This window comes from Watersipora subatra, chromosome 4, assembly GCF_963576615.1.
Source record: "Watersipora subatra chromosome 4, tzWatSuba1.1, whole genome shotgun sequence".
Classification (NCBI taxonomy): Eukaryota; Metazoa; Bryozoa; class Gymnolaemata; order Cheilostomatida; family Watersiporidae; genus Watersipora; species Watersipora subatra.
In genome coordinates, this window is record NC_088711.1 from 28,760,810 (window position 1) to 28,777,212 (window position 16,403).

Here is a 16,403-nt window from a genome sequence, read left to right on the forward strand (position 1 = left end):
CTACACAAGTGTGTCATGATTTTGCACAAAATGTTGCAAAGCATAAGACATGACACTGTTCCTGTTCTGTTGGACGCAGCTATCAGACCATAAGATAATATTTTGAATGCTGGGATGGTCAGACATTGCCTTCTCTAGAATAGCAATCAGTGCACTTGCTATATCATTCCCACTTAGACCTAACAGCGTCTCACTCAAAATGCTGCAGTATGCTTTCCTAATACTATGAAAAATCTTTATGAAATTATATGTTAAGAGCTTTCTCTTGTAAAAACAAAAAGAAAGCTGGCATTTCGGCAATGCAAATATGTTCTCTAAGTCAAAGGATATCACCAATGTGTTTGTCTCAGCTAGTTTTCAGTCTTTTTCTTTTTCTCGCTGATTGCTATAACCAGTTTCCTGTGAGATTGTTAATCTTTGTCCTCTTCTTTGTTTACAGAGCCGTGGGCTCTCTTTTGCTGATGTAGTTTGCACCTGTTGCGTCAATCCTTCTCGAGTTTATGAATATCTATATTTAACCTCTCATGAAAAACTTTTCAGTTTTTCCACTTCAGAACTGGATCTTTTCGATTGTTTATTTGTTTTTGATAATACAACTTGTACATTTCAGCTATTGATAGATATAAGTCCAAATACTCTTTCTTTGAATCTGCTCGACAGTAATGCAATTCTACCTTTGGAAAACTTTTGATGTGATTTTCTATGTCTTAAAGAGTATTGACAGAATTTTTTTTACCGTCAAATGGACGTTTGTATGCACTAGCATCAGATAAATTTGTGACTGGATCCCCTTTTCTGCCATGAAAGACTGATTCTCTTAATTTATCAATATGTAATGTTTTTACATAAAATTTTTTGCAGACCTGAATGTCATGTCCATGAACAGGCAAGTAATATTTGATGAAGCATGTTTTGGTACGTTTGTAGTCTTTTCGCTTTCTAGAGTTGGTTTGTTCTATTTATAGGGAAGGTTGCAAAAAATTTCTGTAGGTCGTTCCATCTTAGTTTCCAGAATGAATAATGAATTTTGTCTCAATTTTGTTGAGTTAATTCTTGTTTGCACTAGAACTTGCATCTGGAACAATCTACTGCATTCATTGTTTGCCTAAGAATAGCCGTACCCCTTTTCCGCCTAAAAATAGCTTTTGTCTAAAACCAAGAGTACAAAGGCAAAGGGAATTTCATCAGCAAAACAAACTTTACTCATGACTGATAAAAATAAAACAACTCATCTTAACCGGCTTAGTAATGCATTTTTTAAGTTGTATCAGGATTTTACGGACACCCTGTATATAGTTTGTATTGAACAAACCAGTTGAAGGGTTTCAGCTCTAACAAGATTGTGGAATAAACCCATTTAGCTGATTTGTATGACTGAGATCTCAGAGAAAAACAAAAACTTGGCAATGAAAATTTGTCCATATATTTGTAACCAGGTAAACACCCAAAAACAGACTTTTACGCTGGCAGCGTTGGAAGTATAGTTAAATTGAAGGTGCATAAGCTGCTATAATCAAACATCAGTTCCTGCTTGCCCTGGTTCGGGGTTGCCCTGATTTTACATTACATGATAATAGAATAGTTAAATTATTTAATTTTGTAGGAACTTCTGTGAGAACAAGAAATTGTTTGTTTGTGAATATTATTTATTGAGGTTTTCATGAGAAAATAGTGTTTTGTTGACCTCATAGTTAAAAATTAAAGCTAATATAATGTGGTATAATATGATAATTGAGAATAAAATTGATAATGGCTACAATAATATGATTTCTATAAGATAAATCAAATGGGCCTCAAACTCTAAACAATAAGCAGTGGCGAGAAAAGTAAAATGAAATTTAGTAGTATTTATGAAATTATCTCTTTTGCTAAGAATTGAGTAATTTCTGTGTTCGTATCACGATTATCGCAAGTAATTTTAAGCGCGGTGTCTCTTTATTGCGAGTCAACATTCCTGAATTTATCTTCTCATTAAACCCTTGGGGCTAGTGGAGCAAGATTGAACAGGTGAGATATCTAATAATGGGCGACGGAACAATGCTGAGTTATCTCTAATGCGACTGATTCTTGTTAATTTATAAACATTCAGCTAACTCGATTTTGTCACCAGTATAACTCAGGAATGCACGTAATTGGATCGCCTTTACCAATAATCCGATCTGCTCGGAATTGAAGTATGGCATGGAATTCTTGTACGCATGCGTCAACATGTTGTTGCTTCCGCCACGTTTTCTTTCGCGCACATGCTACATCATTCGTTAGTGTATGAGCGATTGGTCTTACTTTAGCCATGCCTAGCAAAGAAAAAGACGTGTTCAACTATTTGAAAGAAAATGTATCTTCGCTGTTTGCTGAAGTTTTTCAGCAAGCCAAAAGGGAACATGCTTCTCCACAACAGGTGCAATAAGTGAAAAGCTAGTATTTTATGACTCACCAGCGCTGTAACGCTAGTAGTCAATGTATCATCACTTGACTTGTTATTGAAGTATTGCATGAACATATGCATTGTTTTAGCATTAGCGCAGATTTTGATTTTTACTTCAAGTAGCCATAACAAGAATAATATGTGTAAATTTCTAGTGATGAAAAATACTTTCCTAGCTCAAGTTCTCGCGCTATCTTTTGAAAATGTCATGACGAAGTACATGTATTTGAATTCTGTAATTTTCTGCTGATTTAATTAAACTAATGTTGAGGCATATAGACTTATATATGAATACTGAATATATAAGACTACGGAATTATTAGTCTGATGAACGAATATGTGCAAACTGTAAAGCTTTGATTGCCAAACGCAGTAGGCCTATAGTTTCTTTCCCACAGCGTCTTGCATTCTTATTAAACAACACTAACGGTTGATAGGCCTAGTTTTTAGTATCTAGTAAATTTTTGAACACACACTTAATCATCGTTTTAACTGTCATTTAAAAAAAATAAATGTATATAGCACAGGTGTCCTTTAGCGGGGATATTGCCGAGACCGGGCCGTAGTCTACACACACAAATAAAAACAACAAAGATCCACGTAGTTATGAGCAAAAACAAAAGTATCTACCCAAATATCTCAACAATCCGATGAGCAGCACACACTAAAATTAAACCAATCGACTGAGCTACCCATCATGTCAAAATATTTCAAGTCATGTCTTGCACAACTCACCTTATGGTCTGTCAAAACTTGTCCCAAAGTCCCTATTAATTTGAGACAGTCCAATATCTGTTTTAGAAATGGTCGCGCTAGCCTAGCCTAACGTCCTGATTCAACATCTTAGTAACTATCGGGGCATTGCTGAGTGCTCGCGATCCTTTTGAGTCCCTCTTAAGTTTTGTTTACAATAGTGTTAACCCGATTTTGATTGGTTCTTGCATGCTTAAGAGAGACTCGAAAAGATCGGGAGCACTCAGCAATGCCCCGATAGTTACTAAGATGTTGAATGAGGACGTTAGGCTAGGCTAGCGGCGACTATTTCTAAAACAGATATTGGACAGTCTCAAATGAATAGGGACTTTGGGACAAGTTTTGACAAACCATAAGGTGAGTTGCGCAAGACATGACTTGAAACTTACAATATTTTGACATGATGGGTGGCTCTGTCGATTGGTTTAATTTTTGTGTGTGCTGCTCATCGGATTGGTGAGATATTTGGGTGGATACTTTTGTTTTTGCTCATAACTACGTGGACCTGTGTTGTTTTTTGTGTGTGTAGACTACGGCCCGATCTCAGCTTCGGCAATATCCCGCTAAAAGACACCTGTGGTATATAGCTAGTCAATCAGCTAGCTTACGCGGAACAGTAACAATGTGTTACTCATCGTGGTAATAATAGAAAAGTCTAAGCCCATATTTATGTCGGTTAAGATTAAAAAATTAATTTCTATGGTTTGTTAATAATCCGATTTTTATATCATCATCATCTGCGATGGCTGGTAGTTTCGTTACTTCTGTTCCTTAAGCTTTGCTTCGAGAATTTGCTACTGCAGCCACTCTCCCTATTCTGAGAGATCATCTTTGACTCGCTAACGCTAATCCCTAACTTATTTAAGTGACTACGGGTTCTTCCTCCATGGGAACTTATGTGCTCAGCTTGAGTGTTCTATTTTGCCATCAGAATATAGACAGGCGCTCAATCTTCTAACCTACTAACGTGCCCATAGAATCTTAAAGGTTGACTTGCAACAAAATTCACATTACAGTTATTTGGTATTAAAAGGTTCACCATGTTTTACTCTGCTGTGATGTAGATGCAAAAAATGTAGAAATTTGATTACAAGCTCTTAACTCTTTCGTTACTGCATTAAAATCTTACCGAATGAATATTTTTCACGAATTAATAAAACGAGTTTTTCGAAAAGCCGATATACCGCTAGTATTCAAGCAATATCTCGAGAATAAAAAAATATATCGCTTCACTGTAAAATGCATCTTATTCAAAACAAAATTTCATACAAGATAAGTACAAAGTGAATTCTACTCTAGTACAATATTCAACGTTTTATTTGCGTTGAACAAACGCGGTGTGTTTTTCCTTGCCAAATCGATAACGATCTGGTTTTGCCGTTTTGAGAAATAATTAAAAATGGAATCGTTGAACCAAAAAAATTTTTTTAGATGCACGTGATTGGCAACACAGTTGTGTCGCTGGAGACAAATTTTGATTGGTCTAGCTAATGTGTAGGCTTCGTAATGAAAAGAAAAGTGAAACCCTATTGATTACCCAATATATCGTTTTACGGTTGGTACTTTTATCACCGCGAATTGTTGAAAATATTTAGCCAAATTTTTTTCTATTGATAGCAAGTGATTGGCAACAAGGTTGTTTCATTGGAGACCAAATTTGATTGGTCTAGCTATTGCATAGGCTTCGTAATTAAAAGAAAAGTGAAACCATATTGAAAAGCTGATATATCGGCTTACGGTAGCGAAACAGTTAAGGAAGCAATCAACAGTCAAATATTATTTGTTCATTTTGTATTCTACTTTTGATCTTATAAAATCATTTGTTCCTAAAATAGTTTACACAAATGCAAGTCGATAAATCCTGTCATTGTTAAATGTTATATTCGAGGTGTGTTTTTTTAATTCAGAATGAACAATTTGGACATCTGTTTCATGTAAGGTGTTGCAATTGCATTTGTTCGTTTTAATGTTCCTAGAAAGTTGAAACAAAATGTCTAATAATCTATCATGCATTGTTTCATGACAATTATGAAACGTTTGAAGTGATAATTTTGGAAACAAAGGCTTGTGATGCTTCAGATATATGTTATAGTTGGATTTCAATTGTAGAAACAAGAATTGGATAATATCTGCCAGAATTATCTGACGTGAGTAATTAATATATCTTGTTATACCAATTACACATCTAGGTTACATAACCACTGAACATGCAAGCGTTTTTTCATTCACCAGATTTTCAACATCTAATGTTTTACAAATTAAATTTGAAAATAGACATACAATGCAATCTGTATATTTAATCTGTATGTTCCTGTTACAAATAGTGCATTTTTGGTATTCGTAAAATAACTGGTAAGTTAGTGTGAATTTATCACGCTATATCTAACTGTTGTGCTTTCTTTTTTTAGTTCAAGTGCTAAAAAGCGGGGAGCTTCTGGGGATGCTCCTTCAGGTAGGTATTTAGAATATTATATCCCGAATTTAGACACTTAAGTAGTGCTGCATCAACTGGTTCTCAAGATCTGTTTCAACTGTATCGACAGATATTCTAGATATATTTGGAGTTCATATTCGTCATATCAGTTTTAGTTAATATTCATTGGAATCCTGCTTCGATATTTTATTGGTTGTTTCTGAACCATTTCTCAGTTTATAACTTCTGTTTTGCAATATTGGAAGTTATAGCTGATTTAAATTATCAGTTATACCTAATAGCTGATAATAACTGATTTAAGGAATCATATTAGTGCGATACAGTGCACCCTGATCCGATCACCCTGATATACGATTCTTTCACTTTATGAAGTGGAACTTGAAGATTTTTTCACCTCGCCATACTAATCTTTTTCACTATACGAATTCAACAAAATTTCCAACCGAGTTCAACTTTGGCAGTCGATGTGCTTATTACATATGTCAAAGTAACATAGACACCGAAATGCTGTTTGCCGAAAATCTTTTCACAACGCCTAAAAAGACCCAATGAATAATTTCATTCAGTTAGCAGTTATCGTGTGTAAAATAGTAATATTTTCTCTTTGAAAACCAGTAGCAAAGTTGGAGTTGCGATCCCTTCAAACAGAAGTCTGTGGTCAGACAACTTACCTTGACCTGGTAAAAATCCACTTCATTACGAAAGCCGCAATGTGCGGGCTTTTTTGCCGAATTAGGTTAAAAGAAGTCTTAAGGTTAGAAGGCACCCTCAAAATAGTATTTTTTTTTCAAAAAAATTATTTTCATGGTTTTCAAGGTTTAATGCACGACCACTAGCCAACTTGTCCGAATGTCTATTTTTATAGTTTTAATAAATAACACCGGCCTTTTCAAATAGCGTCGTTTCAGTTACGCTGTCATGGGCCAATTCTTTTATCCAATGCCTGAGCGGTCTCTCCATCAGCGGTCGTGAAGATCGCTGCGCCATTTAGAAACTATGGTTAGTCCTTTTGCGAGCTAAATGCCCTGAATATAATCCTTCTGTTTGATAATTGTGGATGTATTTCTGTCATATTGCCGAGCTAGCTCAATCACGCATACACATTCGCATAATTTTTCAATAATTTTCCGTTTAATATCAATTGTTATCATTTGCTTTTTCTTTGCATTATTTTTCATTTTACTGGCAAACTTTCGGTCTACGCACAGTACTTTTAATTCACATAATTCTGCACTGAAAAGCGCGCACAAAAACACGGTGCTAAAGTATAACCTGAGCAGTTGAAAAATACAGATTCATGCTGTTGTCATAAAGCACCTCCGGCATATTTGGCAACTGACTCACGTGCTCGTATCTCAAACATGGCTCGTATGTTAGTGCTGAAACTTGCTTAAAAGCTGGCTCGTATCTCAAGTTTCTCGTACGTTGGAGCACTCGTAAGTTGAAGTACAGTGCACCCTCGTGATGCGATGTTAATTCGTTCCAGAGTTGGCATCGTATAGTGAAAAATTCGTATTTCGGGGTATAAAGACCATTGTAATTATACAATGCAAACACCCCCTGGTAAAAATCGTCAATTTTGTTTATAAAAATGTGTACATATTGACAATTAGCAACAAAATAGTATGTTAACTTTAGTAATTATAGTTACCTACAGTAACTGTATTGTATTTAGTGTATTTTAATGGTTATGATCTGCAATAAAACGCAAAATTATAATTTGTGTACCAAATGTAGTACGTACGGTAAGGAGTTCTTGCCTTCAAAAGGTACGCATAACATAAACTTTGAATTCACTTCAAGTAAGTTTAGCTTGCTAAGCCTACACTTAAAACTAAGTTTTAGTATGTATTTTAAACTATTTTACTGAATTTCAACTTTTTATTACGAAATTTTATCCTTCAGCAGTTCCTATCATCACTTTCACTATAAACTTTAGCCTATCTGGTTGAAATCTTTTTCGACCTAAATCAATAAGGCCGAGCGATGCAGTTATAGAAAGCGGCCTCTCGCACACTTGACAATTTAATGGCTACCGAAAAGAAAAATAAAGTTATATTTTCTATACTGGACGTACATACCTTTGGAGTAACGTAGCTGGTACATGTAGCGGGTAAAGCAGAGAGGAGGCAAAAACGTATCAATGTTAATTATGGTGCTGTACACTTGAAAATAAATTTAAAACGTAATAACTTGGAATTTTTTAGCACACTAAAAGTTGTCCATTCCTGTCCAATTTTTTTACGAAAAATTGATGGTGCAATGCAGAAAATTGCTAGCTAGCGCTTGTAAAAGGATCCAGAGAATGTGGTACAGTAGTTTGTCTTGTATGAAATGTGCACAAGAATCAATGTAACCATACATACAAAGTTTGTACGTATTTATACCCTATGGGGGGACATGGCTTTAGCAAGTTTCAGAAAGTAATGTGGATGCGTCAACTATCTTGAGTAGCTAGTTATATGAGTTACATACATACATACATACATACATACATACATACATACATACATACATACATACATACATACATACGATGAGTTGTATTCACGTAGAAGATAACAAGCCCATATGCAAAGACATGGTTAAACAAGAAAATATAACATAAAATCAAAAGGAAACAAATAAAATGAATAAAATATGAAAAACATGCCACACAAGAGATAAATAATATATATTATACATGCGTTGTTTTAATGTACCAGTCCACATCAGTAAATTAAACACTTGAAACATTTCTGCGAATGTGGGATTTTCTGTATTTTCTAAATCCTCGCCTTTACAAAATGGTTGCTCCTTTTGAATGCTGATCGCGTGCATGACCTAGCTCATTCAAATCTTCAGTCGGAAGCTCTTTCTTGTGCTTGCTTTAATGGAGTTCTTGTTTTAATAATAATTGCAAATGCTGATTGGTTGAGATCATATTCCTTGACAATGTTAATAATACGGGTCCCTTCTTATTTACGACATACAACTTTGTTGACATAGAAATAATTTTTCCTTCGTTTTGTAACGTTTGTATCGGTCTCAGATTCCAAAGATAACGAATTAAATGTAGATAGTTGTAATTATATACGTATGCTGACTTGAATGTTTATAGTAAAAGCTATAATAACGCTACAAATGAATATTTGCTCTCGCTTGTGTATTTTACACGAAATTTTCCACGCGGACATGAGATAAGTCGATCATCGTGTCTCTTCTAAACGTTCTAAGAATGTTTTCGGCAAACTATATTTCGGTGTCTTTTTTTATCTCGACGTGTGTTATGAGCACACCGACGGCCAAATTTTAACTCGGGCGAAACTTTTTTCTAATTCGTATGGTGAAGTAAAATTCGTATAGCGAGGTGAAGATATCACAATATTTGACTTCATAAGGTGAAAAAATCGTATATCAGGGTTATCGTATCTCGAGGGTGCACTGTATTACTGTATTTCACTTTGCATCGGGGCCATTATTATTGAAAAACTTTCAGGAACTGTCTTATGAAAACAGCATCACTCTGTATTTTTCAACAGCTCAGGTTATAATTTTGCAACGTGTTTTGGTGCGCGTTTGTTTATCAGCGTAGAATTACAGTAAGTGAATTAAAAGTACTTTGCGTGGACCGAAAGCCAACCGGTACAATGATGGATAACGCCAAGAAAAAGCGAATGATAGCAATTGATATTAACCGTGAAATTGTTGAAAAATATAAGAAAGGTGTACGCGTGATTGAGCTAGCTCGCCGATATAACAGAAATACATCCCCAATATGCACAATTATCGAAAACAGCATTTTTGGCAACAGAAGGCTAATATGAAGGGCATAACCTGCAAAAGTACTAACCATAGTTTCCAAACGGCATAGCTATCTTCACGACGAGCTGGAAAGACTGTTCATGCTTTGGATAAAAGACAAACAATTGGCTGGTGACAGCGTAACTGAAACGATACTATGTGAAAAGGCCGGTGCTATCTATCAAATCTAAAAATAGATATTCAGAGAAGTTGGCTAGTTGTCTTGCATTCACTCTTTTTGATGACACCTACATGTACAGTCCTGTATGTTCGTCCTTTTTGCAACATGTTGAAAGGGCGACAAAAGCAAACGTCCTTAGATGGGTTTCTCTTAAACTGATCGGCTGATCGTGAGAGCCGAAAAAGGAAAAATTAGCTAAGTCATGAGAAGAAACTTAAAACTCTGAATGCTAAAGAAATTTTAATTACTTCAAGTTTAAAATAAAAGTTTTCTTACAAGTCTGTGCATCATAATCCAAATACAGTGAAACATGGATAACTCAAACCTCACGGGACCGAGCGAAAGCGTTGAGTTATCAGAGCGTTCAAGTTATCAGAGCACAGTCACAAGTGAATGTATTTATCAGTAGATACATATACAAACTACATGTATATATAAAACTAAAGTATAGGTTGTTTGTTGTAAGTTAAAGGGCATCTGATGTAGAGTTTTAAAGTATTTATCAGAAAGTATAGATATTTTTATACACTTGAGATTTGTGTTGTTTTAGGTGATGTGACTGCCAGAACTTTTTCAGATTAAAATTGGCAAAACCTAATCGCGGTTAAAACGCTCAGAAGACATTTTTTCTTCTGAGTGTTTTACTCGAGATCAATTTTGCCAATTTTAATCTTAAAACGTCTTGTCAGTCACATCACCTAAAACTGCAAACAAATCTCAGCCCAATAGAAAAATATCTATTCTTTCTGATAATTTTTAAAACTGGACATAAGTAAACATTTATGACCAATGCAAAAAAGCATGCTTTACATCTGATCAGTTGTTTCATTTAAAAAACTTATCGAGTGTAGTCTGTGACAAGGTATTTTTTTGACAACGATCAACAGTGTGACTTATTGTAGAAATAGATTTTAAACAGTTATTATAGTCCTTAAAAACTTGTTAGCCTTTTCTAACAAAATTGGCCCATCAATAGGTACGCCTTCACTACGCACTTGTCTAAACCAAGTCAATAATAAACCATCCAAATCATCGTGCGACATTGAACGATCTCTTAGCCTTGATGAATTTTGGTCACATAACGATCTTATTCTTTCTTTTTGTTTAATTCATGTTGACACTGTACTTTTTGGAAGATTTTCTCTTTTTGATAATGCTGATAGCTTTTGTCCTGCTTCGATTTCCTCGAGTACTTTAAGTTTGTCAGGTTTCCACGCTTTTCTTTGCTTGCATGATGCCATCGTAAAGCGGATGTCTGTTGTAGCGGACGCCAAGCCACGAGCCTATTTGTGACATTTTATCTTTATGTATCCGCATATAATCACTGTTACAATATATGTATTTTGCATGCTGTGTCTATCTTTATTAAATTTTTATCGCTAATACCTTCTAACGTTTATAGCTTGGCCGTGACTAAGCGAACGTCTTAGCGACACTATTAATCATTTTTATACGATTTCTTTTTCGGTTCCATTATACGGTACGGTGGAAATTATATGTACACTATACACGTATAAAAAGCGCTTTCGTTAAGAAAGCAGAGTAGTCTCAGCTCCGCGACTAGTGGAAACTCCTTCGAAATAAATTGAACGGAAACCATGTTTGTGAATTCGGCAATAAACTGTTCAAGTTAACGGTGCCGAGGTCGAGTTATATAAAGCCATTTATCATTGCGTGGGAACGGACCAAGCAAATCCATTCGAGTTAACCACGTGTTCGATATATCCGAGGGCGAGTTATCCATGTTTCACTGTATATCAGTCAAATGTTGTAAAGAAGGATAACTTTTCTCTCCCTCTTTGGCAAATGCTAGCGTTAGCTGCTATTGTATGTATTTAATTTTACATTATAATTAATGACGTTTTCTTGCATTTTTTTTTTTATTAGTTGCCTTTTGAAAGCACGTGATAAATTGGGACAATTGCAAACATGTCTTTTCTTTTACAATATCTTGTTTTAAGTGCTTTTGTCAGTGTTTTTCAGAGTATGGAAACCAATCAATATATATATTTAATTGTTCTATATATAAATTGTATTAACATGCAAGTAAATTGACATACGAGCTCAGTCACAGAACGCATTAAGCCCGTAAGTCGAAGTATGGCTGTATCACAAAATAACAACTACGCTCACCTTCATATCGGTTGGTCTACTGGACTACTACAGCTCTTGTTCCAAATATGATTGTAAAATATTTTATAGCAAGGTTAGCAAGACATTTATTACTTGAAAAATTAAGTTTCGTGTAACATGGTGTATTTTTATGTATCAAACATACTTTCAAACGTATTTAACCGCCATTTTTATTTGGACGTCACCTCTATTGGAACGCCACTATAGATGTAAAGTTGAAAATTACAGTGCCACTTTTAATTGAATGCCACCTTTATTTGCTGGTCCCTTTGACATTTATTATTTTTACGATCCCATAATAAAAAGTGATCACAAAGTACCGTGAAACATTTATTTGACTGCCCTGGGGCTCTACCAATTTTTCAACCCTCTCCCTACCATGTCTCTATATTAGAGGTGATGTTCAAATATAGGGGGGGCGGGAGGTTCTATTTTTCAAATAGCTCGTCAGAATTTTGGATAAATTTAATCCTTGAGCGCACTCCTTCAGGAGAAGTGACATTAACCCTTTTGGATGCAAAAAAATGCTGTAACCTAGCAACAGATTTTAATATGTCTTCAACTATTTACTGAACTTGAACTTTGTCATCAGCCAAATTTATATCACCTGTTTCCAGTTTCGTTTTCACTATAACTAATAACATACACCGCTGAACTACGAGACATCGAGCATCTTATTTCTCTCATGCGTTGTGGGAGGGATTTCAGAGAATAGCATATTGGCATGTGGGTCTGTCCATAAATAAATAAATTTTGATGGAATTTCTCAAAAAGGTTTTAAAAAATAACTTTTTGCATTCAATAGTAAATACCTTTGACTCTCCTTTAAAGATATGCTACGTGTATGTATTGCAAAATCATTATTAGATCATGGGTATGTTATATAACATTTTAAACAAAATATCTTTGGAAACTCAACTAATATTCAACAGGGATTTAGAACATTGAGCCACGATTAACTGTTGTAATTGTATTATGTGACTTGTCTACTATCTATAAAAACATTCAAAACTTTCTACGCAGATTGATATTCACCAGGCACGCTCTATACTGTCCTTTGCAATTTGTTGGCATTTTCAATTTTTATTTATTTCTAAAGTTGAAGACATGTTTTAATTTTATATCTATACTAGCTGCATTACCCGTGTTTAAAAACAGATTTACGTAAAGCAATAGTTATATTGAGAGTTGTCTTTCATACTGTAAAACAACTCCAAATATGCAATCTACTGAAATTTTTGTGCCGATCAGACTGTATACACATATGCAGTCGTACATGTCAATAATGTTGGAGAGACCAATGGAAATATGCAATGTGTTCTACAGCTAGTATACGATGCATCAGTCTCGAACCACTCAAATCGGAGTTGTCCTAATTTTGTACACAGAATTAATAATGAAATTGACATTGCTAGGTCAACTGAAGTTCTTCAAACTGGCAGTATTGAAAAGTTTTACTTATTTTAAAGAAATTCTAGAAAATTTGCTTTTGCATGGCTAAGCTATCGCCAGCATTTATTGAATTGAGACTTCTACATGCTTGAAACGCTAATCATGACTCACCAGTTCTTCGTCTATAGCCTGTGTTTTGACATGGTATATACAAACTGTGCAGCAGTAATGCGGTTGTTGATAAAATTTATTATCAATAAAATCTACTATATAAACTACATATATGGCCTCTCGCCTTTCCAACGTAAGGCATTACATCTGGAGCATTTTTGGACCATTCGGCCCTATACTGTGTTGCAGGACTGTAGTCAAGTGCGAAGTTTTCTGCCCATACACAGCGCCTGGTAGCAGCTGCTGTAGTTAGTGCATCTTGCTGTTGTCGCCGCTGCATCTGCTCGGAGGTTTCTGCACGTCTGGCCGCTGTAGCGGCTGCTCTGAGCCGTCTGAGTCGCTCCTGTGCCGGCTCAGCAGTCTCTGCACTTCTAGCAGCTGCCGCATCTATTCTGGCCTGCTCGCGATGTACCTGTGTTTGTTCAGCGGTTTCTGCTCTTCTAGCAGTTGCTATTCTGTTTCGTTGTAGGCGTAGCTGTGTTTGCTCTGCAGTTTCTGCACTTTTAGCAGATGCAGTAGCTATTCTGTTTCGTTGTAGGCATAGCTGTGTTTGCTCTGCGGTTTCTGCACTTCTAGCAGATGCAGTAGCTATTCTGTTTCGTTGTGGGCGTAGCTGTGTTTGCTCTGCAGTTTCTGCTCGTCTAGCTGCTGCTTTGCGAATTTGGTCTCTTTCTCTACGGGAATCAAATCAATCAATCTGTTCTTGCATTTAGGCAGTAGGCTTTTTGGGAGGCATTGTACTGCTTCAAGCGTTTCTAAAAGTGAATGAGATGGTGTGCTTTTTTGTAATATACGCTGCTCGCTTTCTTCTCACCGTCGCCTATCCCAACGCTCGGAGTGCCCGTGCAAGTTCTGGAGTAGCTGTAGTTCTGTGATACTTGTAGCTGGAAAAAAAATAAAAGTAAGTCAGCTGTGGAAGGAAATGAACATGTTTACTATCACAAACAGTGGCAAATCTAACGTTTTCAACCCTTTCACTGAAGTAAACTCATTCTTGCGTTTTCTATGGTCGACTGCCATAGACACATTTTTGCGACTTTCCCAACAATTGCTAGTAACTGAATTTTATTATTTGTTGATAACATAACCAACGATCTTTAAGGGTTTTATGGTAGTGACAGTGTTGTCCAAAGATTTCTCTATAAAGTTGGCCTAAAATTTAATTTTAAATCTTTGTTTGAGAATTTCTAACTTAAAAACAACCATTTTTTGTGTATGTTTTAAAAACGCCGCCGAGTTAGAAAACAATTACTTATGTTGATGACATTATAGCCGATTCAGTTTTAGATTTTTGTGATTACACAGATAATTAAAATAGCAATAGCAGCACTGACTCTGATGGTGGTGAAAGTATTGGTTTTGTAAGAATAAGGAACATTGTAGAGGATTGTTTTAGCTCCGTAGCCTCACATCGCTTTAGTATGTGAGGCTGTGCACAAAGTATAGATACAATGAATTTTTTGTATAGCAGTGTTTGTTAACATGTTGGCAAAATCTACGATATAACCAAAACAAACATTCTAGATGGAGTTTCAAATTGAGAAAATATCATGAAGCAATATCGGCAAAATGACTGGCAGTAGGCCGATAGCTAAATTTGTACATGGCGCGAGTGAAAGGGTTATGTATTGGAAGTGTGGCAATTCATAGACAATACAACATTGAATAAGACGTATTTACCTTTTTGATGTGGAAATTTAGTAGGTGAGAATTGTGTTTTTTCCAGTGACCGCAAGAAACAAAAGTTTACGTGACCTTCTCATGTTGGCAGTAAATTATTAATTGCATGTAAATTACTACTCATTAATTTATTTTATTTAATGAGTAGTACATTTGTATAGATGTATAGGCACCTTTGTATAGGCTGCAGAACTCGGGACGATGCTTTTTAACACTGCAGCAACTGCTGTTTAAAACGGCACTGTAAAGGCGCGCAAACCAGAGATCACGTGATTTTTGTGTAACAACGATAAATAGGTTATTTATAGAGGCGCACTAACCGGAGATTCCCATTAATTAACTAGATACCTAGTAGCGGCTAATAGTTCGAAAAGTACGGTACTCTTTAAGGCGGACACATACACAGACGGACAACGATTGGCGTTTATGTAGTAGATTTAGCAATCTTGCATAAAGGCTCATTGCACTTACTGATATGTTTGCTACAGTTTGCAGCCAAAACTAGTTCTTTATATGCAATAGAAGTGGAGTTACGAGCATCGATCCGTTGTAAGCTTTGTTAAGATAGCCGCAAAATGCTATTAAGTAACATGCCATAAATCTGTATATTTACAATTTATACAACAATAATCTTTCAAATGATACAAATATATATTCATTTATATAAATGCAGAAATGAAACTTAACGTTTTTACAACAACAAAATATTTTCATTGTTTGCTCGGATAGCTGCGTTCTGATTGTTGCTTTCGTTGGAATGAACATCTTCTAGTTGTCCAATACCTTTTACAATATCTTCTGGTTTCAATTCTTCTGCACTGCTGAACCAGTCGATAATAGCATCCAAATAATTTTTCGGCAGAACTTTCACGTGCTGCATTTAGCACTGATGCAGTGCTAAAACTTTGCTCGCTAAACGTATAACTTTTGATCCAAAACTAGCGAACCGGTTTTATATGCATGTCTTTCGAAGTATTAGGACCGTGTTTAACAAGAAACTACTATTAGTATGAGATAGTAGTTATTTCTATGGCGTTGCTTTCCAAGTTCTATCTACCATCGTAAATTTAAACCGTTTTTGTATATGTGCATGTACTTCGAAGAAGCACGACCGCGTTAAACAAGGAACAACTATTAGCTTGCGACAGTAATTATTTCTATAGCGTTGCTTTGAAAGTTCATCTATCATCGTATTATTTAAGCCATTTTTATATGTAGGCCTCTTCAAAGTAGAAAGACCGCGTTAAACAGAGAACTAATACTAGCCTGAGATCGTTATTGATTATTTCTATGGTGTCGCTTTCCAAGTTTTAACGAAAGATTAACTAAAAGCTATGGAATTGGATAACGAGAGAATTAATTGTTATTGATATAAATTATAAACGATTCGTTGTTAATATGAGTTTGTGGACACTTTTCTACTGATCAGTTTATATTATCGGCTCGTAAAG

At 35.5% G+C, this 16,403-nt stretch overlaps 2 protein-coding genes across 3 annotated transcripts in view; one reads left to right on the forward strand and one right to left on the reverse strand.

The window, feature by feature from the left end:
* On the reverse strand, positions 1 to 2,292 carry LOC137394127 (uncharacterized). The gene is made up of 3 exons (XM_068080846.1): positions 2,244 to 2,292; positions 550 to 706; positions 1 to 223 (listed from the first exon to the last, which is right to left on the reverse strand). The coding sequence occupies exons 1-3, from the start codon at positions 2,290 to 2,292 to the stop codon at positions 1 to 3; spliced, it is 429 nt and encodes a 142-aa protein (XP_067936947.1).
* The window catches only part of LOC137395305 (nucleolar protein dao-5-like), a 27,285-nt gene continuing 13,133 nt past the window's right edge, over positions 2,252 to 16,403 (forward strand). For both annotated transcript variants that reach the window (XM_068082197.1, XM_068082198.1), the window contains exons 1-3: positions 2,252 to 2,398; positions 5,288 to 5,325; positions 5,587 to 5,630. In XM_068082197.1, coding sequence (XP_067938298.1) covers positions 2,291 to 2,398; positions 5,288 to 5,325; positions 5,587 to 5,630 — 190 coding nt within the window. In that variant the 5' untranslated portion in view covers positions 2,252 to 2,290. The remainder of the gene's footprint in view (positions 2,399 to 5,287; positions 5,326 to 5,586; positions 5,631 to 16,403) is intronic.

Coding starts and splice junctions, on each gene's coding strand:
- LOC137394127 (XM_068080846.1), bottom strand. CDS start 2,292: ATGGCTAAAGTAAGACCAATCGCTCATACACTAACGAATGATGTAGCA. Junction 707..2,243: donor ACTAACGAATGATGTAGCAT/GTGCGCGAAAGA, acceptor ATACTCTTTAAG/ACATAGAAAATCACATCAAA. Junction 224..549: donor CGAAAAGATCCAGTTCTGAA/GTGGAAAAACTG, acceptor GATTTTTCATAG/TATTAGGAAAGCATACTGCA.